The sequence below is a fragment of the Plodia interpunctella genome, chromosome 9 (genome assembly GCF_027563975.2).
Source record: "Plodia interpunctella isolate USDA-ARS_2022_Savannah chromosome 9, ilPloInte3.2, whole genome shotgun sequence".
Classification (NCBI taxonomy): Eukaryota; Metazoa; Arthropoda; class Insecta; order Lepidoptera; family Pyralidae; genus Plodia; species Plodia interpunctella.
In genome coordinates this window covers 10,533,647-10,561,054 of record NC_071302.1, presented here as the reverse complement: position 1 = coordinate 10,561,054, position 27,408 = coordinate 10,533,647, and the positions used below count along the sequence as shown (strand labels likewise).

Sequence of the window (27,408 nt, the reverse complement as noted above, 5' to 3'; positions counted from 1 at the left end):
TACTGGACGGATTGTTATGAAATTTGGTACACGGGTAGAGTATAACCTGGAATACTCAAACACATAGAGGACTTATTATCCCTCAAACTCCCATGGGAGCGAAGCCCCGGTGGGTAGCTAGTATACATATAAAACAACATATAATACAACAACAGCACATCAACCTACACAAATTCATTACATACTCGCCGCTATTACCACGGCATAGAGGTTCGTGCAGGGTAACTTGATGTGCTGTTGACTGTACCACTCTGGGGTATGGGCGGCGCGGTTGGTACGACGCGATTTTGACATATCGAGTTTAATGTATCTCGAATTCTGTTTCTAGCAGAACTACTTTTCGAGGAGTAGCGAAACAAATTTTACCGTTGAAGTGGAAGGTAGGTGTTTATAAACTTTATCTATATACTTTACTAGCTCTTTACCCGCGGCTTCGCCCGCCTAAATGCCCTCGGGAACAGATCTTTCTTCGTATTCAAATGGGATTGGGATAGTTGAAATAAAACATCACACACAGCGCCATCTAGTGTTTTCATGTTGTGTATTTTCATTTTATTAAAAACAAATTCGCAAATCCCACGGGAACAATAGATTTTTCCGGGATGAAGTGTCTCTTAGTTATATATATATCCGAAATTTCAAGACTTACTTTCGCATTTATAATATTAGTTGGGATAAGATTGGTAGAGTAGATAATGTGTGAACTGGTAACAAACAAACAAATAAACAAACTTACTTTCGGAAGTTGGGTTTGGGATTATATCAAAAGACAGGTGTGAAATGAAAGCCACAATATACGTATACTTAATGTAATATTGATAACCATATAAAAATGACACTAGCTGCGTTTCACTGCGGCCGCTCTGGCCGCGTGCTCTTCGGGAGTATTATACACAGGAGTCCGCTCGCTGAAACAAACAGACGGACAAACCGTTAAGAAAAACCACCAAACCTAGAGGGACAAACTTTTATAGTCAAGGCTCCTGTGAAGCATACAGCGATACTGACTGTTGATGAGCTACGATGCCATGTACTGTATATAGACAGACAGACAGACGGACGGACGGACGGACCTACGGACGGACAGACAGACAGACAGACAGACTTAGCGGTCAAACTTGTTCTAGTTGTTGTTGTTGGGGTTAAAAAGAAAGAGAGAGCGATACAGACAGATGAGCAGGAAGCCGAACATGTAGATGGGGACCACGCAGTGGCGGTCGACGAGCGCACCGAACACCACGTTGCCCGCGATCGCGCCCACGCGCCCGCACATCACCGTCACCGCCATCGCCGTCGCGCTGCAAACAAACAACACTTGTCATTCAGAGGAAGACAACAAACAGGTGACGCTCTCTTTCTCGCACAGCGAATCTCCATTGCAATTCAGCGCGGGAATGCTGCCTGTGTGATGGGCACCTTGCCTAGGGGGTCTTCTTAAGATATTTTTAATTTATAAGTTAGATATATTTTAGTTTAAATTAATATAATTTTGTGTTTTTATTGTTAATTCTATTTTGTGATTAAAATAAAATTAATACGTTTAATTAATTAATATTGTTAATAAAAAAAATTAAATTTAGTAACAAATGCTTCCCGCGTTAATCACGCTCAAGATCGTTCATGTTCGTTGATATGTTCATTTTAGCAAGTTTTTCTTTGTCCTACTGATATTTATGCGAAAGTTTGTGAGGATGTGCATGTTTGTTACTCTTTCATGCATTATTTACTGGACAAATTGTTATGAAATTTGGTATAAAATAGGAACCATTTATACCAAAATTCCCATGGAAGCGAAGCCCCGAGGCGCGAGCAATAGATATCAAAGCAGCACTATTTCACGTGAATGCAATAAAGTACAAAGAGCCAAGTCTGGGTTGTGATAATCTAATTTAGCTAAACTGCGCGCTTATCGGAATTGTAGAATAGAGTTCTGACATAGTGACTGTCCATCGCCTATGAGGAAAATCTTCCGTTAATAATCCTGCCCTCGCATAAACGATCAGCACAAGAGAATCAATTGGTTGATTCTAGTTTTTTTCTCATTCCCCGCTATCAAATCATTTATTCAGAAATTAGATCTTCACACTTTTCCACGTCAAATTTCATATTATATAGTAATTTCTCAAAACCTACAAACTACTGGCATTTCGGGACGAACATTGCTAAAAAGAAATGCCGAAAGAAACTCATTAAACAGTGTTTGTCCCTCTCACGCCAGAAGCGCTTACCATTATTGTTTCTTACATATTTTTTCTCTTTCTAGTAATCTAACAAAGTACATAAGAGTACATAGTCAAAATATATACAAAAATAAAATACATAAGAAAGATTAGTATACCAAGTTCGAATACTCACGCAACTTTAGTGGGGAAGATCTCGCAGATGACGCAGAAGAGGACAGCCTCGGTGCAGCTGACGATGGCCTCGAACACACACGACAGCACCAGGTTCTGCAGCGCCGAGCGCACCAGGTTCAGGCCCAGCGCGGCCAGCCCCGAGCTGATCAGCATCATCACTGGAAACATTGCACTGGTTTCAACATATTTATATAACCAGTTGTTCGCCGCTACCTTACCTCGCAAAAACAATATTTTTTTACAAAATCGAGAAAAAAATATGGCCATGTGAAAATCTCCATAGCGCGATTGCCTCGAACGCGATTTTTAACATTTCAAAAATGGCTTAACCTATTGTTTTGCCCCACTTAAAAATTCTATTGACAGATCGTACAAACGTACGTAAATTTCATCAAAATCGGACCAACCGCGTTACAAACATACATACAAACAAAAGAAAATATTTTTGCCCAAGTTGATTTGAAGTATAGTAGAAGAATTTTTGTTCTTCGTAAAGAAGAAGAATTCTTCCGACATTCCGAAGAAGACTTCCGAAATCCTACTACGAGTAATATTATAAATGCGAAGGTTTGCGAGGATGTATGTGTGTATGTTTGTTACTCTTTCACGTAAAATCTACAGGACCGATTGTTATGAAATTTGGTGCACGGGTAGAATATAATCTGGAATAACACATAGGGTACTTTTTATCCCAAAATTCCCACGCGAGCGAGGCCCCGGGGTGCAGCAAGATGTTAATATATCGATACCTATAGGTTCAATTGCAATATAAACCAAGTTTATATACCTACAAATTGTTATCGATATAAATAAATAAAAATATTAGGACGAATCACACAGATTGAGCTAGCCCCAAAGTAAGTTCGAGTCTTGTGTTATGGGATACTAACTCAACGATACTATATTTTATAACAAATACATATATAGATAAACATCCAAGACCCGGGCCAATCAGAAAAAGATCATTTTCCATCATGACCCGTCCGGGGATCGAACCCGGGACCTCTCGGTTCAGTGGCTTTACCACTGCGCCACCGAGGTTGTCAAATATAATATGATATGTAATCACATATTTCTCTAAGAGCACATCTCTCAGCCGTGGTCAGACTGGTTGTTCGGAGACGCGTACTCGTACTGAAGCTCTTTATTTGGCTGTGTGAGGCTGTGACGCCCCGACGCGACTCGAGAGAATAAATCTTAAAATCTTGAAGATTCGAACTTTTCTTGGAAAGTTATTATCAATCAACTGCAAAGGCTTTGTTACTTCGTACGACATCACTTATAGTTATATTCGGATTGTAAGTATCGGACCAAAATTATTGTCTACCAGCTCCCAAGGCTTTGTCACCTCGTACGACATACGAAGCTATGGAGACTGTAAGTGTCAGACTCACCTAACATGAGCTTCTTGCCCACCACGTTGATGGTGATGCCGACCCCCAGCGCGGTGGGCAGGCAGCTGAGCGCCACCACCAGCGTGTGGATGTACACCTGGTCGTCTATCGCCGGCGGCAGCGACTGCAACAGGGAGATGTGGAGATTAATCTACTCGTTTGAATCATGATTGTGACATTACCAATTATTTGAAAACCAGCATTTACCCGCGGCTTCGCCTGATTTTTTCGTGTCCATTCATAACTTTATTATTGTCAATATCTGCGGTTCTACGCAACGTATTCCAATGAAACATATGTCAGATTTTAAGTTAAATCATCCGCTATGTACCTAACTGTAAAAATTGCATCAAATTCCATCAAGTAGTTTTTACGTCATGCTCGAACAATAATGGAAGATGAATATAACTGGAAGGGATGTCCTTTGAAATAAATAGACTTTTCACGTAAAATTTTATATTAAATAGTAATTTCTCACAAGCTACAAAGTACTGGCATTTCGGAACGACCACTGCCGAGAAGAAATTCCAAAAGATATTCATTTGAATAACATTTAATGGCCAGAAGGGCTTACTAGTTTCTTACAAACTAAAACGAGAGAGAGAGAGAGAGAGAGACGTGAAAAGGAAAACAAAACAAGAAGAGAGAGAGAGCCATACCATGTCAGTGGTGATGTTGCCGAGGTTCTGCGCCACCTTGTAGGAGACCTCGCAGACGCTGGCGGTCTCGTCGCCGCTGCGGATGGCGCTGAACTGGCTGTAGCGCTCGAACAGCTCCGGGAACCACATCATCAGGGTGTAGTAACTGGACGTGGGGAGGAATAAATTCTAATTCAAAATTCTCTATTTCATTTAGGATGATATACATCACTTATTGACGTCAAATTACTAAAACTAACCGCCGTAACTAACATAAATTTATATTTAAAAAATGGTAAGCCCTTCTGGCATAATATAGGGACCAACACTGTTTGAATGAGTTTCTTTCGGCATTTCTTCTCAGCAGTGGGCGTTCCGAAATGCTAGTAGTTTGTAGCTTTGATAAACATCATTTAATTTAGAATAAGATGTGAAAAAGTGCCTGTGAAGGCCTAATTTCTGAATAAATGATTTGATTTTGATTTTTGATTTTGCCGACTACAAAGCGTATGTGAAGACCAACGATGTCAATTGACAAAATATGTAGGTCTTATACGTATATTCAAAACTAAGAGGGCGAATTTAGAAGCTCAATCCTAATCCTAACTGCTATTAAAGTTATAAATGTGAAAGTTTGTGAGGATATATATTTGTTACTCTATCACGCGAAATCTACTGGAAGGATTGTTATGAAATTTGGTAATTTTTATCCCGAAATTCCCACGGGAGCAAAGCTCCGAGGCGCAGCTAGTTACAATATATACAATTTTTACATTAAAGATTCGTAAAAGAAGCCAGCGGGTACATTCCATGTTTTTATTTTGCTCCCAGACCAGCATTTATTTGTTAGTAATAAAAATAGAAATATTGAATTTTATAACTATGACTCTTAATTTACTTAAACAAGATAATAACAACAATATAAATATAAGAGAAAATAAATACAATCATAATTTACCTGAACATAAGACCAAAATCGACGAAGCAGCACAACGCGAGATAGCCGATAAACGGCGGGTTGACGAGCATCTTCTTCCTGATCCAGAACGCCTCCCAGCGCTTCTTCCACGTGAGCGGAGTCTTGGTCTCGTTCCCGTTGTTGTCTGCCGACACCACTTCCTCTTCTTCGCCATCGCCTGTGCTTATCATGGACTCCACCTGAACACCGTGTTAAAGACAAAGTCAGAAAGACAACTTCGAAGTTTCAAGAACCGCGATGGTCGCCTAATCACAACCATCGCGGTTCTTGAAACTTTATTTAGTCCACAAGAAAGTTTATTTAATCTATCAGTACGAAAGGCCCAAAAGAACTTAAGTATCTCTATTTTTTACAATAGCATGTTACATCAGTGTTTTTTACTTGCGGAAATGCACACACTCTCATTTATAAAAAAGTTAAAGCAAACTTTAAGCTAAATTATGTTTTGTTACGTTTTGTCAATTTTGACTTTGACAGAACGAACCAAAACATACCTACCTACATTATTATTGGAGAGTGCGCAAGTGACAAAACATATTTTTACTTTAAAAGTATAGTTTTTATGAATCAGAGTTTGCAGACTGGCATGCCTGCTGCTTGCCTGTTTTACTTGCATGTATATATATATAAGTTATCACAAATTATACGACTTAGTTTTAACGCCAAGAAGTATAACGTTCGAAGTCGAATAAAGAATTTTCAATTTAACTATATTTCTATCTTTTAGAATGTGTTAAATGCTAACACTGGCCTCAATTCTTATTCATGTCGCCCAAAGCCATCTGACAAATTATGGAACTTACAGGGAAATCCTTTTCATTAAGCCTCGTGTTGACGACGAAGATCTTCTGCAACGCGGCCAGCGCTGCCTCAGGTCTGTTCGCGTGTAACAGGTAGCGGGGGCTCTCCGGGAACGGGAACAACAGCAGCACCACCAGCAGACTGGGGATCCCGCACGCTGCCACGAACACCCGCCACGACGTGTACTGGAAGTCTGCTTCTTCTGATGTGAAGTTGAACAAGTCGCCCGGGATTATGCCGTAGGCTATGCCTAGAAGGTTTAATCGTTTTGTTTTTAACTGAGGTTTGCCAGTTTCGCGTAAATTTTCCTTTAAAAGAGAGAAGTGTATAAGGGGTAGATTCTTTGTTTGTGTCGATCAGCAGGTTCTGAAACTTATTGTAGCACATAGTTAAAAGGACCTGATCTGAATACTAAAGAGACTGTGTGAAGTGAAAGAGAAACAGTAAGAAAGCTTGGGCTCCAACGCTCAGACTTAAAAACAGAAAAATTCTCAAGTCTAGAGACATGCAAAGCGCGGTGTGCAATAGGGGTTTGGTTAATATAAATAGAAAAAAAAATGTAATCAGGAAGACAAACTGCATTTAAAATTTATATTTTTATTATTTTCTTAATAATTTTATTTATATTTCATTTATTCTATAACAATTTCAAGTTTTGACAAAAATGTTAGCAATTACCCACCAGGCAGTAAAATCGTCCCGATAGTCCAGAACACCTCCAGTCGACACAGCATCTTGTCGCGATGCCTGAGGGAGAGGAAGTCCCCGAAGTACGGGAAGATGAGGCCGGTGGCCCCGATTATACCGAACCCTGAGAAGAACCTGCAAGAAGGACAAGTCTACAACGAATAGTTACGTCGGGATTGGAAGATGTGGGGCGCGATCTGGTCAATGATAATAATGAATGAATAAATGATCTTTCTATTGTACAGCATCACAATTTACACAGAAAATATATAACTAAGCACAATTGGCTACTTGGCTGGGTAAAAAATAAATACATAAAGGTAAATAACCATACATACAAATTAAAATGTCACTTTTATTGACCAGTTTTATTAATTACGTAATTTACTTTTTTTATTTATTCCCATTAAAGTATATTAGGAATGCGTTTTGACTCATTTACTGTTACTTATACGTTACTATTATACAAGTTATTTTTTTTATATATTAGAACAAAAGTATTTGATTGGACTAATTGAGAAGTAGCCAATTTGTGACTGTATTACTAAAGCGATGTTCTGATATAATAGCCACAGTAAATAATGCATATCACATATTTCTAAGGAATTCAAATAAGTAATCATATTGAGTGTGTTATTGCTAACACTGTTGTCAGATTTTATTCAAGTCTCCTAAAGGCATCTGACATGACTTTTACGATTACTTACCGCCATCTAGTGGCAGAAAATCATCATGAAGTTATCTGATGACATAACAACGTTTAGCTAAAGAGCTTTAAGTTTAAAATTGACGACATTTACTGTTAAGACTTTTACCTTTGCCGCCAGTTGCGTTTCAAAGTATTCCCTTTCGAGCTGATCATAATATGAAAAAGATCAAGATACCTGAAAGCCAGGAAGGCAGAAAAGGACTGCATGACGCTGGAGAGGAACGCAGCTAACGCGTCAAGCAGCAGGGCTCCGATAATAGCCTTCTTGCGGCCCCGGGCATCCGCCAGGTTGCCCCAGAAGTAGGAGCCCACACACATTCCTGGAAAACACCAGATAAAAAATATTACAGAAATCTTTAACAGAAATGGAACGTAAAGTAGACTAGGAACCACCTAATTTACGCTACGTATTTTATAAAGTGAGTGTTTGTAATATGGGAATAAATTCTTTCATCAGTAGAGAGAGCTATATTGTTCCTGATTGATATTTTAATCCAATATTCCCATAAGATTCACCTCTTCTGATTCAAGTGTATTTCTTCTTGTTTTACAGCTACAAACTTTATCGTTTTTGTTTCATCCTAGATAACGCCAGAAGGGAAGGAGACTCACCGATGAGTGGCGTGGCAGTGAGGCTGCCCTTGTTGCTGGAGGTGAGGTTAAAGTCGTTGGTGGCGGCCGGCAGCACGAAGCTGAGCGTGGTCGTGCTCAGCGCGCAGACGGCGTACACCGCGCCGCACGCCATTAGCAGTAGCCATTGGAAGAGGCCGTAGCCTGTAGATGAAGCAGATTTGAGTCGAGTCGAAATAGGCATAAATTTATTTGAAATATTAGATATTGGACAAAGTACAAAAGGCACGCATTCTAAGCACATAAAACGAAGTCATTTCAGTAATTTATATACCAAACAGCATTGGTCCAGATCTCGCAGTGTATAATTATTTGCGAACAATTCCCGTGCGTCATAGATTTATTTACGTAACAATAAAATATAAATTGTCATCTCAATGCCAAGTCGTTCAGAACTGAGCGGTTTCACGTGTATTTTGGTTCACACGTCTCGCGTGTTATGATTATAATGCAATAAATGGCTTTCTAAACACCAATAATATATTTTAGCCTAGATAAGTACATTTTGGTATAAAAAGTATGTACATGTTCAAACTGTTTCCAAAACCTGTCGAGTCTTATATAGTTTATCGCTATAATCAGCTGACAACCGAGCTCGAGTCCATGTGGTTGGCCCCTGAAATGGGACCACATTTAGGTACTCCCATGGATGTCGTAAGAGCGACTAAAATCTAAATGTCTTTACAGCTGACAGCATCAATAGAATTCCAAAAGAAGGGAAGGGAGCGACATCTGCCAGGCGGACGGTCAAAAAATCAGAGCCAAAACTTCAACATTTTTAGGCTTCTTTTTTCTTGCTTCTAGTATTGCAGCCTAGAATGCAACCTAACCCGACCTAAAGACCTAACCGAGAGCGAGAGAGAGCAAGAGAAAATGATAGAACCTAGCCTGAGTCCACAAATTAGATTTAGCGTCGAAACGCCACATTCAATTAATCGACAGGCGCCGAGGGTGGTGACGCGAACACATTACAGCCTATCTAATTATATTATAGGTATATATTATAGGTATATATCAATGGATATATAGTTGACTAGATCTTTAAGCGAGTAATCTGACTTATACTAGGTAGTTTTCACAGATTACCACTTGCGTCCGGTAAACATCGTCAGATATTACATACGATCGACCCGGCGGCGGTGCTTCTAGTTTTGTATAGACCATTAACACCTCTACTTATTACCACTATCACCTACATATAAGCTACATTAGTCAGATGGCGGTAGTCGTAAAATTCATGTCTAATACCAAGTCTAGACTAGATTTAAATAATACTATTCAAAAGTCACTGCCAATTTGTGAAGTTCAGAAGTTAACAAGAAGCAAATCAATAATTTAAAACTTCTTGGTGTTCATAAATATGATTTGCCGAGTAAAAAAAAATGCGTAGCGTAATGTCGCAAAGAAGAAGAATAATTGTTCAAAACCAAATTTTAAGATTCATAATATACACATATTATGCAAACAGTTTACTGGTCAGTAAAGAACAGACCAAAGGCGCTTGGCTATGAAAATCTATACAGAATTAATTGCTAGGCGCCGGAGGGACGGGCGACGGCACCCCGCGTTCACAACCTATACTTACCACAATAAACAATATGTGGCTTACAATATAAGCTGTACCACAGTCCCACAACAGACCATAGCATAGTAGGTAGTATAGAGCTAAGAATAATATAATAAAATAGACTTTATTGTGAACACACACACATACAAACATAATCATATAGAAAAACTTGAGGTCTAGGTGTTTTAGGTAACGGTTTACACTAAACCGTGAAATTATTATGTTTGTATGTGTGTGTTTGTACGCTAGGCAAAAATGCCTAGCACAGATTTTCAGCCGAAACCTAGTGTGCTCAAGAAACGCGTTTGAAATAGATATAATATAATTACTTCCATACAGGTCTGAGACAGAAAGAAAAACAATGTCTAAACTGTTTTTCCTGTTGTGCAGTTGGTAAAAAGAACTGGATGAAGACCACGGCTCAAATTACACAACATTTATCTTCCGAAAAACTATAATAATATAACAACAATTAATAGACATTTGTGGATGTGAGCATCTGTTTGTGTTGGCCAATCAAATTACTGGTAAAAATGTAGATAAATAAAGATTGTCTTGACAATCAACAATCAATTCATACTCGTAGATTATATGAAACAAGTTCAAATCAAACAAGATATTCCTATGATAATCGAAGCTAAAATCACAACAATAGGCAAACATTACATGATTGAAAGAAAAAGATCGAACGCAGCAAGAAAAATCTATAAATCTTGCATATAATTGCTACCAATCTAACCATTGTAGATCAATAACAATACGCTGCGTCCGTATGTCGGTCCGAAGTCTGCCCAATCAAAACACACGCACGTGCATACAGAAATAGATGCAGTGTCGTAATGCAGCAATATATTTTTTACAATCTTTTTAATTTAGCTAGAGGATACTGTCTTAAAGTTGGTCCTAACTTAACCAACTGCAATTTTGAATACTTATTCGGGTGACATAAAGTAAATAAATGATAGATGTGCATTCACACAAGAAGTCGTCGTTTGATGTCGTCAATCATGATGCTTATAATTCTTTCAACTGATGTAAGTGGTGGCCTAAGTCAGATTAATATACAAACTTATACGGTACAAACAGGACGCGAACTTGGGACCTTTCGGTTCACAGGTCACCACTGCTTTTTTCACCGCTGAGGGAATTTTATTTATAGTATAGTGCAGTGCAGGAGAACGGTTACGTGAAAAAGTTGAGCGTCAACTATCAAGGTGATGGGGTGAATCTTTTCTTCAAGATTTAATTTAAATTATTATCTAATTATTTAGTTTTAACTTAGGAGACTACCATCAGGTGATGACGCCAGATGAGGCTCGTAAATCAGACACATTAAATTCTGTTTATGATTGACGCCAAGTGCGATAAAATTTGGGCTATCATGAGGTATAAACGTGTTTATGACTGCTTGGTACTTATTAATGCGTATCGTGTTGGAAATTTACGGTTTTATTACAACCACTTGCCTAAATCTTCCTCTTCAATCGATAAATCCAATAGAGCAACCGTAAAATCCCTTTTTTATTATTTTCTGGTTGGGGACATCAGTGCAAGCACTCATCGTCATCATCGGCGCCATCACCAGAGGGGGAGCGGTATTTCCATTTCGGATAATTTCACCCATTCCCCGAGACCGCTTTTTATAGTGCAGGTTACTCTATAAATCTACCTTTGCAGAATTGCAGTAACTGTCCTAGTGATATGTCTTTAAGATCATCCTCAGGTAATAATCCGAGCGCGTGATCTTTCTTCTGACTGCGTCCTATTTAGCCAATTCTAATTTTACGTGACATCAAATCGAGCGAATCGCGCAGAAAATTCTTCAATAAAAAAAACCTAACTTCGCAAAATGGTTAGCATATATATCTTTTTATTACATTCCGACCTGCTTACGTGGTCGTACGCGAAAGATAAAAATATTTTTTTTATTTTTGATCATTGAAGCTGTACATCTGTAAAGCCCCGCGTTGTTCAATAATTTAAATTGGAATAAGTTTAGTTAATTTGGAATAAGTTTTCTTTAAGTTTATGTGTGTTGTTGACTGTACACCTATTTTTATCCATTATTTTATTGTTATTTTTTTTTATTGTTATAATTTTCAAAATTTTCAATGGCAGCAGGTTCGTTGTCTTAATATTATTATATTAAGACAACGAACCTGCTGCCATTCACAATAAAATAATGGACATTAACAATAAAATAATGGACATTAACAATAAAATAATGGATAAATATAAGTGTACAGTCAACAACACACATAAACTTAAAGAAAACTTATTCCAAATTTACCGCTATTACCGCCTTAATTCCCGATATTTCCTCGGTGGCGCAGTTGTAAAGTTCTTGCCACTGAACCGAGAGGTCCCGGGTTCGATACCCGGTAGGCTCATGATGGAAATGATCTTTTTCTGATTGACCCGAGTCTTGGTTTATATATATACTCGTATATATGTATTTGTTATAAAATATAGTATCGTTGAGTTAGTATCGAATAACACAAAGTCTCGAACTTACTTTGGGGCTATCTCAATCTGTGTGATTTGTTAATATATTTATTTATTTATATAATTGACATGCTATTGACAGTATCTATTTTACGATACTATAAACTATTTTGTTTTAAAAAATACTGCAGTAGCAGTTTTTTTATAAAAACTAACGTGTGTGCTATGAGAACAAAGCATAAAGCATTTTGATGCCATTGCTAGTGAGAAGAAACGTCTATCTACAAATTCATATTTTGTTCGTCATACAATCCAGAATGAACCGGACCACAGATAAATATTTTCCGTGATTGTCAACTTCGAAATATTAACGTTGTAATGAGAGAATTAGTTACATGCTTTTGCTTAAAGAAATACATTACTGAAATTACTAATTACCAAAAATCTATCTTTTTTAAACGTTAACATGTACAAATTTTCAGGTGGCTACCGGATCGGACCAGATTTTCCATCAACAGCGAGCTGACAGACGACTTTTGGCCGATGTCCAAGTCTGGCTTGTTGACAAACACTTGTTGCCTCTAACAATATAATCATAATTTCAGCTCCAAGTAGCCTACTAATTAATATAGCTAGATTTATTTTATGTTTAACTAGCTTACTTAGCGACACCGCCACCACCCGTGTGAACTTCTCACAGGAAAAGTGGTTTTTCCGGGTTGGAAGGTCCTTCTCCGTGCTTTGCAAATTTCAAGAGGATTGGTTGACAAGATAATATGAAGTTGATTTAGGTTTGAATCCTGCTCGTGCTACATTAGTTTGTATACCAATCAGATTCATTGTAGTAGTTTTTATAGATCACCTCTTGGTTAAGTTGTATTAAGTCATGTTAGATGCCTTTAGGCGACTTGAATAAAATCTGACACATGGTAAGCAATAACACATTCGATAAGAAGTATTGATTAGAAACAGTTTATTGTTTCTTCCCTGTGCCCTGAATGTAAATATATTGTTTTGTTCCCTTTTCGGTATCTTAAAAACATAAAGATAATTTCAAATTAGTAAATAGTACATACATGTTAGAAATAAACAAAAATTCAATTTCAATTCAATTTTCGTGCGTTCATACACAAACAACATCTGACGGGACATTTTAATGGTGTCTGCAATCTTTTGTTATTTCGCTAAAACAACACTGATTAATAACATTGTTTTCAAGGTTCCGTGCACTCTCTGTCTCTCTCATATCCTCTGTTTCGTTCGGGGCTGTGGCTCCGACTCCCAGAGTCAGCGAAACAAATAATCTTGGTTGACTAAAATCACAACCGAATTACGAATGTTAATTTTTAAGCAAATCCTAGACGTCGACGCACCACAACCAATGATTTTATGTAACCAGGGACATGATCCGGTAATAAAGATACTAAACAGATTTGACAAAGTTTTTAGACTTTTGGAGAATTATGTTTTAGATGACAACCGTCACCTGACGGAAAGAACGTTGTCTTTTTGACCTAGGCACAGATTATATAGTACTTCCAGTAACCTCGAGAGAGCTCAAGTTGCTCAATATGTATATTTGTCCTTCGACAGCCTTTTACAATGTCCTATCGAGTTAACCTATTTTAGTTAGGCATTAGGACAACATATAGAGGAAACAAATAAATTATTTTGACCAACGCGGAACCCTGATTGTTATTTACATGGAACCAGCACTGAGAAAGCGCAGAGAAGTATAGTGTATGTCTGTCTGTGTACGTGCCCGCGTGATTAATTCGACGTGTCGAACGAGTCTGGATATGGTTTGTTTGAATGCATTGCATTCATTAGTTTCTACTGCTGAAAAAAGAACAAAACATCCCTAGTTTTATTCAGCCCCAGTCACCCCATAATTACTATTGATACCATCTAACGACAGCCAGTCCAGGGAATACCAGTTCATTGCATTTTCCCGCGTGCACCGCATAGTTTCACGATTTCCTGGTATTACGGGAAGGGCTGAATTGATACCTAAATGACTAGCACTGGTTTGCATTATTTATTCAATGCATTGAGACATATTTGTCATCATTGGATCCCACTTCTGAATATTAATAACGTTCGAATCAAATATAAAAATACAAGAACAAGTGACGAAGAGGAAATAAAGTTGTGAAACCCAGTATTGGGTTTGACAACAAGACTCCGAAGTTGCTTGCATTCTCTCATCTACTAAGTAGAAAAAAGCTAACAGTTTCCAAATAGCCGAAAATACATTTTACAAACTTAGCTACAACACTCTCGAGTAAACTATCTTTCAAATAAATAAAACTAGATAAAAATTGGTTCAGCCGTTTCGCTGACGACGCCGCACGGACAGTCAGGTTGTCGTCAGGGGGTTAAAAAACAACAAGTATCTAATTCAATCATCTTGCGGACATAACGAGCACTATAAATACCTGGTGGGGGCGATTAGTGGAAGGGGGTGGGGGGGAGTAGGGGGTAATGAGAGTCAATGCCACCAGTAATCCCCTGATGGCTTTCTGTTAACAGGGCGCGGCAAAGGTCGCGGGTAGGTATGCAAGGACTGCCCTTTTTACTCCACTGCTCAAAAAAGGGATGTTATGTATTCAAGATTCATTGTTTGTACGTACTCATAAGTTTATTGATGAACATTAGGTAATCGAATCTCAGTTAGTGTTGGCGAAATGGTAATGCAAACTATTAACATTGGCAAAAAAACAATACATAAAACAATAAATCACTTGCAAAGTCTTATAACTTGGCTGTTTGAAATATATTAGTAAATATTTCTTTTACTCTGTGGATTAACAATAGTGTGAAATAATTTTCATATTTATTTTAGTTTATTTTATACCTTTTACGAGAAATTTAGTACCAATCAATATTCTTGTATATTATTAATTACTTAATTGACTACTGTAACCATTTTTATTTTTAATCATTAAGAAATGAAATATAATGTGAAGAGAATCAACTAAAGCCTGTTAAAACGTGGTTTCAGTCCTTAATGAGATTGTCGGGTTTCTTATTCTACACATCCAATTAATCACATGATAATTAATTAATCTAACTTTATGAAATTTTATATACGTTTTGACTAGTGTATGTAAACTGTACTAAGTAAAAATAAATAGACTTTTGATGAGGAAATCAATAATATGAGTGATTTTTGTCGCAGGGGAAAAGGCAAAGTACACCTTATCTTGTCTAAACGTCAGCGGCGCGCAATTCACATCAAAGTTGACTGGTGCAAGTCACCCTTGGATTTTTCGTGGGAATGTATCCCTTAAATTGGTGTCCTTTTCCGATTATCCCACCTAATATTATAAATGCGACTATAAGTTACCTCTTCACACCCTATTTACTCAAACAATCTTCTTGAAATTTTGCATACAGTTTGAAGTATGTAGAAGGATATAGGGTACCTTTATAATATCTGTTCCCGTGGGAAATTTACGCGGGCGAACCGCGGGCAAAAGTTAGTTTTCTATATTTTCCCCAAATCAATAAAAAAAACATAATTTCATTTTTGCTTCTGTCGAAATCTTCCTTAGTCGTGTTGACAATGATCTTCGCTTTGTTTCCCGAGCCAGTCTTGCGCAGTCGTATCTATTTATACCCCCAGACGAAAGCCCATCAGAGATCAAACAGAGATTAAGGTTATTGTCATTGTTCTAACACTGAAATAGCTATAACTCTGGTCGTCAAATTAAACGACTGCTTCAAGGAAGACGGAACTTTCCGCAATGGTGTTACTATATCGATTGTTGTCATTTCATTACAGTTTCTCATTCTATGTGTGTATTAGTTAGCAAGAACCCTTGCGCTAATCAAAATTTAGGCACTTTTACAATGTATTATTATTTTCACGTGTTAGTTAACAAACCTGACCTAGAAAGCAAATTTAACAATAACGAAATGGAAAAGTACTATTGAAATTTATGAATACGTTATTTGTTTACATAGGTATATTTTGGTAAACTCGATAATAATAAAATACAGCAGGGTTTGGATATTATTTTAATTTAAAAATAATAATAATAATTAAGTTGAAATTATACAGATAATTCAAATGACGAAGAAACTATTATTGTACACTATGACGTCATAAATACAAAAGTATGTCTGTTACATACGCAGCTAAACCACTGAACCGATTACGATAAAATTTAGTATGCTAAACGAGTCACTTTTTCAAATTTCTATCTGTAAGGCAGAAATGAGACAGAAATTAAATACATTTTGCAGCAGAAGCTGCGGACAAGAAAATATGATGAATAAAATGTTGACTCTCATCCCCTTTACGTCGCCAATGATGCATGTCCTGTTGTTTTTCTTAAATAACTCATGTAAACAATATAGCAATAACATCCAAGATCATTGTTGAGCGGAATTGTGAACATATCCATTGAAATTACTTAGGTGTTTCTCACGAAATTAAAATTCAAATCATCCATTCAGAAATTGGAACTTCACAGGCACTTTTTCACGTCAATTTTTATATCAAATAGTAAATTCTCGCAAGCTACAAACTACTGGCATTTCGGAACGACCACTGCTGAAGGGCTTACTATTTCTATCATGCCAGAAGGGGTCATTATTGTGTCTTACATTTTTTTCTAATATAGAATAGGAAACTTACTGCAAATGAAATATATTTTAATGTGAAAATACCTATCGTCTACCTGTAGTAAGAACAATCTAACTACGAATACAGCAATTCGAATTAGGATTTTGTTTCATAAAAATCGCCTCTTGAATTTCAATTTTCATTTACACTCACTTTCAGGGATGGAATTTTCCTACCAGTGAAAACATTTTAAAGTTTCAAGTTATAATTTCACACACAGATATAACACCATAATTATAATACCTTTTATTGTATATAGAATAGAAGACAGTACACAAAAAAGTGATAGGAATCTAAAATATGGGTCAATATCTCAAATGTGTTTTGACGAATTTTCAAGAATTTCCAAATTCCCCAAAGTTCTAAGAAGATAACAGACTGTGTAGACGTAAACAAATCTATGTTTATAACGAAAAACAGCTGTAGACAGTTTTCACTGTATTTTAAAAATAATTTATTCGTATGTTCAGGCTTAATTAGCATGAAAGAACCTCTAGAATGCATAGAGCATCAAAAGAACTCCAAATGCCTGTTATAGTTTGATTGAGTAGAAAATAAATATACGAAGAACGCAAGAGAATTTTATGCCTGAAATGATTCTAGCTAATTCTGTTAAGTTTTTATCAATTTATTTTTTATATATTTTAACATGTTCAACCAAGGAGAACCAACAGCTTGCATTCTTAAAACGAGATATATATCAATGGGTTACAGGAAGCCAATTATAGGTTTCCGCTGGTAATTACAGAAATACTTAGATAAAAACGAATTATAACGAAGAATAGAGTTATAACGAAGGTTGTCAGTGTGTTTGGGCTGTGACGGCGCGCCCATGCCGCGGTCTAGGTCACCGCTGATACACCTGGAATCTAGACACGCAGGTCTTGACTTTCATGCAGGTATATAGATGAACCTCACTTCGTTTCATTTAATCTTTTGGTGATAAATTAGGTAAATGTTATTATTTAATGATTGTAACCCTTGAGTAAGACGTGTATAGAAACTTTAAGCTCATTCTGTTAGAGATATTTGCTTCAAATTTGAGTTGCAGGATTCTACTCGAACGTGTCTTCGGTCACTCTCATCATCTCATTTTTGCGTATGCAAATATAGAAGAGAGAGAAGCCAGTACACTGAACTCAAGAGAGATTTTTATATCCCTTTGATAAAACTACAATAAAATCAATAAAAAATATCGCCTTCTATGGCGCACTCACCGGCGTGATGCAGCGCGGTCTCGAAGGGCGCCCTCTGTACCCGCTCCTTGATATCTGCCAACAGAATATAAATAACTGTGAATGTCTGTCTGTGCCAACAGAGAGAGGAAACGTGTGAACGTTGGACTTGTAGCGGAATGTCACTATCATCCGATCATCATCATAACATATTATTTGATATCATATAGAATTCTGCTAAAAAAGTACTTTTTTTCTGTAAGTGGCCAGTAGCGCATAAATACTTTTACAGTTTGTCTTTTTTTTTAAATTAAATGTAGACAACATTTAAAAAAATAGCCTGTCAGTCAAGTTGTCATTAATACTGGCCGCATAGTCTTATTACATTCGTTGATGCGGTTGATTCAAAATGGTCGTTCAAAAATTAAACCTTGCCGTCAAATTTAAAAAGTACTAGTTGATGCCCGTGTCTTCGCCTGTGGTAAAATGTATCTTCCTTTTTTTCCACGCTTTCCCCACTCGACTCAGAAAACCGTAGCAGGTCGTAACGCGGGGCCAAAATTTTATTATAATCGATCAAAATTGTGATAGACTGAGGGACTCACATTTATAAAAATTGTATGTACTAGAAGTTAATATATTACTTGCTAAATAACATTCATGCTAAATAACAATGAACGAATTGAATACTTGAATACTTTTGAAGTCCAGAAAATAGACTAAACAGAATCAGATTAACAGTCAATCAATGCTATGATGCAAATGAGATTAGATTTAGAAAATCATGCCAATTTGACGTCATAGGTAGGTAGGTAACTATATTTACATAGAAAAATAGATAAGTATAATCTTTATTCATAATTATTTGTATACGTGTCACTAATCGGTTCGCTTTACAGATGACTAGGCCCGACCCGGCTTCGCCGGTAAAACCATAATAAATTATACATCTAAATCTTCCACAAGCATCACACTATCTATAACAAAAACCGCATCAAAATCCATTCCCTTTTTCTTTGTTACAAAAGCGAATAACAGACAGAGATTTTACAACATGAAATACATTTTGGAATTAAATAAAAATTAAAGAAAAATTTAAAAAATATGCTAAGATAATATGATGATAAGAAAAATTTAATAAGTTACTGTTTGTATCAATGGAAGTTCAATGGCAAGATCTACACGTTTTGATATGAACAAATACCCACATAACATCGTTTCGCAACAGTTATAAACTTCACCTACCTACCGTTGCGACGCAAAAGAAAAGCATGGTTAATATACTAGGAAACAATAAATTTTTCTAATAAAAGAAATCGTGAGCTATAAAATAAGATCTTGACCTTTGTGACAGATGGATAACGTTTATCAATATTTCTTGCCAAAAAGACACAATTAAGCTCAATAAAATGTTAACACTTCATATACCAGCCCAGTACCTAAGTTTAAGATTTTAAGCTGGTATTAGGTTGCTGGTGATAAACACTGGCTTAATTAAACGTACTTAATCAAAGAAATTGTTGATCACAATTCAAAATTCACTTATTTGCAAAAACATGTACCGCATAAGAATAAAAAAATATTGTGCAATTAACATGTTAGCGAGGGTGTAGAAATAAAAAAAAATACATTATTTTTTTTATTACAAAACTAATATGTATTACTAACATCATAAAAATAATACATAGGTAGTATTCTCTGTATGACGACCCAAAGGCTGACTGTTAGATAATGATGAATTATAAGTAAAACAAGAAGGTTTTAATAAATGAAATGGAGTTTTATTTCTCTCAAAACAACCTACACACACAAAGACAGCAATGCAGAGAGAGTTAACAAAAAAAAAAAACATGGCCGCCAACCAATATAAAAACAGTGTGACCAACTTACTAATAATGTAGTATTGCAAGTATTACATTGTTACCAACAGATAATACTTTTAACTTTTACTGATCGTATTTTTATGTTATAAAGCTGAAATAAATAATGAAAATAATGATAAAAAGATATGAAGTCATACATATTTACATGCGGTACATAGAATACAAAAATTAGCTTGAAATTATAGGAAAGTGAACGAAGCGCGATAGGCATCGTGTCGGTCTGTTAATTTAGGAATTTAGAAATACATAGGGATACAGTCATACTGTAAAAATCATTCAAGAACAATGGGTATTCTCATACAGGTTGCGTTAGCAACCGGACATTGTTTCAGAATTATGATTCCAACTAATAAAACCGGTCTGGCCCGCAGAAATATGTATTGTGTGTTTATAGTAAAGTTATTGTAATACTTATTCTTACATATTATAAAACAATGTCCTCTGCCGCGTCTGTCTGTCTATCTGCGATAAACTAAACGACTGTACGAATTTTCATGCGGTTTCTACCAATAGATAGTATAATTTAATATGTACGGTATGGGCCGCTATCGTATATAAATCACTCGTTAAGTGTGTGTATTTCTAATATGCAATATAATAATATATCTAGTATGCATAAGAACTGAGCTTCAATCATTAGTCTCGACTTAGCTCATGGAGTCTGAATTATGGAATTCAGTTCATTGAAATTCTTTCAGCAGTGGCTCAGCATTGAAAGTTCATTGAACCCAGATGACTGTCATAAAGCCTTTGAGTTCACGTTGGCGAGAAGATTAATTGTGCTATAAATTATATTATGAAGTCACTATTTTTATATAATATTAGTTGCGAACTTAATGAATTGTCACCTTGCTTCTAAATTACAGTTTAAGAGTTCTTCGCAATAAAAAAAACTTACATTAATGTTGTAATTCCTAATCTAATCATACAAACTTTTGTATTGTATAGTTATTAAATAAATCTATTTGGAAAGACCGGCCTATCTATACTATTATTATAAAGAGGTAAGCGTTTGTGAGTTTGTATGTTTGAGGCGGGTAATCTCCGAAAATACCGAACCGATTTCAAAAATTCTTTCACCATTAGAAAGGTACATTATCCACAATTGCAATAGGCTAATTTGAAAAATTTCAGCATGATCAGATTATCGCCAACCATAAATGGCTCAAGGCAGGAATATATGACAGACAGATAGAAGAGGTATTTGTCCAGCAGTGGGACACATGAATATATATAAAAAAACTGGTTAAGTAGATGTCGGATCACACACAATGTTAAGGTTTTGAAGATATGTACAATAATGTGTGTGTTTATGTGCAACTATGTGTTTTCTTCCAGACTTGGACAACTGGCGGTATGACGAAGAATGGACTTTATTTTCGAATAACTGTTTAAACAATATTCGAACTAAGTGATAAAATTTTGTTCTGTTTCATAAACTCGATAGAACAGATGTGACAAAAGCAAAAAAATCTGGAACCAACTAGATCGTGTCTTTCCTTTACTGCTAACTTTCTTAACATTGATAAACCACTTAAAACCAGATGAAACCTGACATATCTAGAATAAACCAATGGAAATATATGATTCCTCATTTTCGTTTGAACTAATACTTGAATTTGCTCTTTTTTTATAATGAAATTCATATGCTGAAATTGTCTTTGTTCAATGTGTAGTTAAAACTGGATCAAACGTTACAAATCCAAAATAGGCCAGTCGAAAACCTGATGTTTTTCAATGAGGATAGACATTAATGTGCTTTTTTTCTTTACGTGGGCTGGACACGGACATTACTTGGTCTAATTGGAAATGTAAACCAGTTTGAACTGGAGCAAATTTGACAAATCCAGAATAGACCAATTGAAACCTCCGAGTTTTCCCACCACAAGATATAATCAGCCGCAATTGAGTTGATTGGTGTTGATCAACTGATCCCAGATCAGAGGAGCCGTCTCAGCTAATTGATACATAGCTTCACATTTGTGGACTTTAATTTTGATATTTATAACTCTGATACTGGCTTTCGTGATAGACTGTTGTCTTTGTGGCGAACATGGGTGATATTGTTATTAGAAAAACTTTTTTGATAGTTTCATTGATAATGTATCATGTTCTAGCCAAGAGTTGCCGAATTCGAAGGCCATGTTTAGCTGTATGATGGACTGATTGGTGTTTGATGTCCATAGATCAATAAAAAGAAAAAGTTGTTAGCCTATTATCGTCTGTGAATCTGCCATTCATAGTCATTTCCACCTGCTCACTGCACCTGTATGATGCACAGATAATGCAGTATCAGTGACATCGAATTTTATAATATTAGTACGGATTATATACATGAACCTACCTTATGAATTACAAGAAAGAAAAGAAGTAGGAACAGGCCGAAGAAGGGGAAGTAACAGATCGGTTAACATCAGACAGGGAGAAGTGGAGGAAACTTACATACTGTACCGACCCCACATAAAATGGGATAAGGGTAGGCTGATGATGATGAATAAAATCTGACACCAGTGTTAGCAATTAAACACTAGAAAAGGAAAGAAAGAATATAAGTTTCAGCCAAAACCTGTTAGAGTGTTTAAACTAAACTAGATATAATACCTAGTTTAGTTTAAACACTCATTGTATGTTACTGACATTGTCAGTTGTAAAGAAGAAAGAAATAGTTTTTCTCTCTCTCTCTCTCAGAAATGGTCGCCAACAATGTATGTAGATTTGCTCTGTGAAAATAAAATAATTTACTGCATTGTTCTAAACCTCTATTTTATTCCTATTTTGCTCATAACCCATCAAAACCAAGCCAACCAGTTGACATCATAGCCAAAAAAGTTAGGTAATGATTATATTATACATATCGATTGTATCCGCTCGAGACCATTGTTCAGTAATTGCCCGCCCATCCAGTTTATCGACACAAAATCCAACGGTCACCAGTGCAAACCAAATTTCGCCGGCCGATATACTCCGCAGATGAGCTTGTAATTGTAATACTATCAGATATGACAAGTGGCGTCGATATTACAATGATAGTGACGTCAATATTCCGCAGATAAAAATATAAATATATCAGTGAAGAGCTATGTTGAGTAGTGGAGCGAGTCCCGCTCACGAGCCTCCCCATTACACTTTTATCGATGTTATATAATGAATAACGAAAATTAAAAAAATATAACAGAAGATTACGAATTTTGATTACAATTAGAATCGGTTTTATTAGAAAAATATATAGTTTTCTATTAGATTCAGTTGCCATAATTTACTAAAAAAAGCGGTAGAAAAAATCCTTGAAAATTTATAACAAACCTAATAAAAAACTTTTCCCTCATGCGATCATGTCCGTGCAGTAATCCGTTGCTTTCTCTCGTTTGGGGCAGATTCTGTATGTCCCATTATTCATGTCATGATAATTTAATAATAATAATGAATGCCTTGAATCGACTCTTATAATCAGCTCGGAATGAGAAGGATGAGAAGCAGCTGTCAAATGTTTTTCTGTTATTTTTAGACCAGCAAGATCGACTACAAATTCCATGTTGAAATTACTTTCGTCACTACACTCTCTATTTGAAAGTTGGTCAAGATACAGAACTGTAGATAACTGACGACGGCGTTCACCTTGGCAGCTACTGCTGCGATTAGAGGGTGCGCCGCGAAAGCTTTCACACAATTAGCTTTCAAGCTCCAGCGGGCTTTCGGCTAAGCTTTGGGCTTTATTATGTTGAACTTAATTGTCTTATTGGTCATTCGTTTTTTTATGTTTTAAAATTATTTATAGTTGTGAGAATAGAAATAATAGTTTAATAATAAAATAAATAATAACACGATATTTTAGAGTATGCTCTAAAAGTTTCGGGCAGGCTGCCGGTCGTAAAATCACAGTGCACAAAAAATTTACCTTTTAATTATCATGTTTACTCGATCAATATTTGACGACCTCGGTGGCGCAGTGGTAAAGTGCTTGCCTCTGAACCGAGAGGTCCCGGGTTCGATCCCCGGTCGGGTCACGGTGGAAAATGATCTTTTTCTGATTGGCCCGGATATTGGATGTTTATCTATATATGTATTTGTTGTAAAATATAGTATCATTGAGTTAGTATCCCATAACACAAGTCTCGCACTTAATTTGGGGCTAGCTCAATCTGTGTGATTTGTCCTAATATATTTATTTTATTTATATATTTTTTGAACTTTGGTCTGGATATAGTCAAATACACGAGGTCAAATTTATTCGTTTTCAAAAAGAGACTCCTGATGGGACTGCAACTGGGGGTGAATGGTCTAGTAGAATCATAATTATACAAAATTTTAAAAAGTACACATACTTTTATATTTACTTTTATAAAGAAAACTTTTTATATTCGTGGGTCTGAAAAGAACATACTACTCCAATCGAAGGCGATGCAAATTTTGTCATTTATATGTACATTGTATTAAATAGAACATTTCAAATTTTCTATGAATATGATAACAATGATTTACGATCATGAGCGATAAAAGTTTACTTTGGAGAGCAAAACCGCAGAATACAGCCAGTTTTGTACACCATCGTATGTATATACCTAGCTAGTAGTTGTTCATAGTTTAGAGAATTATAATTATAGTATTTGATGTTTACACGTGAAAAAGTGTAAATAAAATAATTTATTTTTGATTGATTTTCACCAATGATATTTTTTTGCAATGGAATTTAAAACAAAAAAACAATGGCTTATCTACAATAGGGTGTTTACACACGTATTTGTTCAATGTCAGTCTGTCCGCTGCTGTCCAGACGTTGAGTAAGGCGATAATGGTTTACTGACCCACAAAATATATACTGATTATGTCTATTGTATTATATACTATCTCAAATAGTCTTTCCCTGTTCTACCAACATTAGAAATTGTTTGTAACTCTTTCAGGCAAAATCTACTGGACGGATTGTTATGAAATTTTGTACACGGGTAGAATATAACCTGGAATAATAGATAGTATACATGTTTTCCCCAAAATTCCCACAGGAGCAAAGCTACGAATTACCTATAAGGATTTAGTAATATTTATTATTTAAAATTTATTTCATTGCTTTAATTAAAGTATACTTTTGAAATGCTACATACCTACTACACATGGGGGTTTGCAAAGCTATAATATTCCAATTCCTGTGGACATAAGCGTATCAATTTAAAAACACATAAAATAACTATATACAACATGACGTCATCATGTAGCAGGACTACGGCTGCGTCGTAGCGGTCTACGCCGTAGACCCACCCAACCTCGAAGCAAAGAGAATTGCTTAATTTTAATTTTATTTAATCTATCTACAAACAAATTACTAACGTTGATGATTCTATTAGTATTATCTAAACTTACTTATTGATAGGTAACAATAGAATTCACACAAAGGGTGTCACTAGCGGCCGATTGTAAAATCACTGTCTGTATTTCACACTGACTGCGGCCTCGAGATGTAACAGCTTCAAACACAACCAGAAACACGCGTATATGAGAAACAGAATTTATATTATTTTTATTTTTTTCATTATCATGCAGCCATTTAAACGTCCCCACTGCTGGGGCACAGACCTTCTTTACTGATGGATAAAGCTTGGGTTATGACCCACCACGCGTGCCCATTGCGGATTAGCGAGTTTCTGTGACTGCAAACACAACCAACCAACCACCGCCGTTGGGACCAACGTGCCTTTCGAAGCACGAGTTTAATATAATTCGTGACGCAGCTATTATTTTATAATCAATGTAAAACGTATTAATGATTATTTACAAGATAATGTGACGCTAAACATCATATGTTACAAGCGTCACGCCGCCATCGCCACGCCCTCGAGCCAGAATATCTTGCCTCCGCGAATGCCAAGGGTTCGACTTTGTACGATAAACAAATAAACGTTAGAATATCAATGCATTATAGATCCCACTCTAGCTGTTAGTCAATCTCATCGCAAACACTACTTGATAAAAATGGCAACGAACATTTTGAATATGAATTTGATAAATTGTGAATCGTCAGCCGTTTAACTCTATTTTAATAGCGTGTTATGTGTCCCACAGCTGGGCATAGACCGTCCCTTACTATTTCAAACAATCAAAATAATATATTGATTTGATTAAAACTAACGTGAGAAATAGACGTGTCTCCTTAAAAAAATAAACACCGCAGAATCATATTCTTACGTCAAAGATTCTGAAGGTCATGACAGGTCAGACACCTGGTAAATAAAAGTGGAAATTTCAAAATCAAATTTGAAATCACATCGACTGACTGACTATCGTGGAAACTATACGCTTTATATAATTTTATGTTAAGTTTGTTAATACATAGGATACAATTCTAAATTTCATAATGAACAAAGCAAAAATTAATGTAGTTAGGTCACAAATTATTTTTTTTTGTTAGAAAATATATTTGGCACTAAATAAACAACAAAGTACCAGCGCATCTCTTTAATAATATTTTTCTGATCTTCAAATTAGATCGTACACTCAAAATATCCTGAAGATGCAGACTGCTTAGTCTCCATTTTCTACCATAATGTGATATAAGTTTAAATAAAATAAAACAAAATAAAAATCAACTAAGAAACAAGTCGCTTATCAACATTTCCCGAAGCTCTCGTAACATTTTTTCTATTTGTGTCTTGATATCACGTGCCTACCCGGCCATATCACGCTCATAAACTATGTCACGAATAGAAACAATAAAAAAAAGACATCACATATACACTTGCCATTTAATTCGTATCTTGCGAATGTCGTAAAATGATCGTAATTTAATAATTTTCACCGCTGACTCGTACAATCGTATGGATTCTTCCTAAATGATTGGCAGAAAAAAATCTTACATAAACTTTATCACATAGTTTCATATAAATCAAAATATATGTATGAAATTTTTTTTTAAATTATGTACTTGTTTATATATTCTTATTTTGTGTTAGAAGTTGTAATCATGTCGCGCAACAGGTCTTCTTATATTTTATGAAATATTTTCATGATCAGATATTTAAGAATATCATGTCTATGCCACAATAACTTTTTAAATAGATATTTTAAGCATGGTAAGAATCCCGTTGCGTATTATATGAAAGAACATGTAACAAAGTAACGGTCTTGTGTTTTTGTTATAAACCAGAGGCACTGTACACCCCGTGATAAAAACAAAACACCATATAAAAAAAATAATTCGAAAATAAACAAAAATTTTATTTACCTCCGCGTTCTTCCATTTCAAACACAAAAAGTCACAACACTAAAAAAAACTAACTTAATACTAATATCACACGTAAATTCCAAGTGTCTTTAAAAACCACAGATTAAATTTGAAAAGTTCAGAAAAGTCTTTGACGATTTCTTTATCCCATTTGTTTTTTTTTATTATTTTGAACGAATATGTGATTACTTTAATTTAACTCTGGTGCGATGCGTCGGCGGCATTGGCACGTCTGTCCGCAGCGGATGCCAATACTATACTGAGTTTGTCTTTGACGGATTTCATTGGGCTATCGTC

The 27,408-nt window shown here is 35.9% G+C and overlaps 1 protein-coding gene across 1 annotated transcript; it reads right to left on the bottom strand.

The window, feature by feature from the left end:
* Positions 1-793: 793 nt before the first annotated feature.
* On the bottom strand, positions 794-27,408 carry LOC128672503 (synaptic vesicle glycoprotein 2B-like). The gene is made up of 12 exons (XM_053749701.2): positions 27,112-27,408; positions 18,058-18,111; positions 8,178-8,339; positions 7,741-7,885; positions 6,852-6,991; positions 6,172-6,419; positions 5,348-5,547; positions 4,411-4,555; positions 3,752-3,875; positions 2,356-2,515; positions 1,171-1,298; positions 794-908 (listed from the first exon to the last, which is right to left on the bottom strand). Exons 1-12 carry the CDS (start codon positions 27,125-27,127, stop codon positions 850-852), a joined length of 1,581 nt encoding a protein of 526 aa, XP_053605676.1. The 5' UTR covers positions 27,128-27,408; the 3' UTR covers positions 794-849.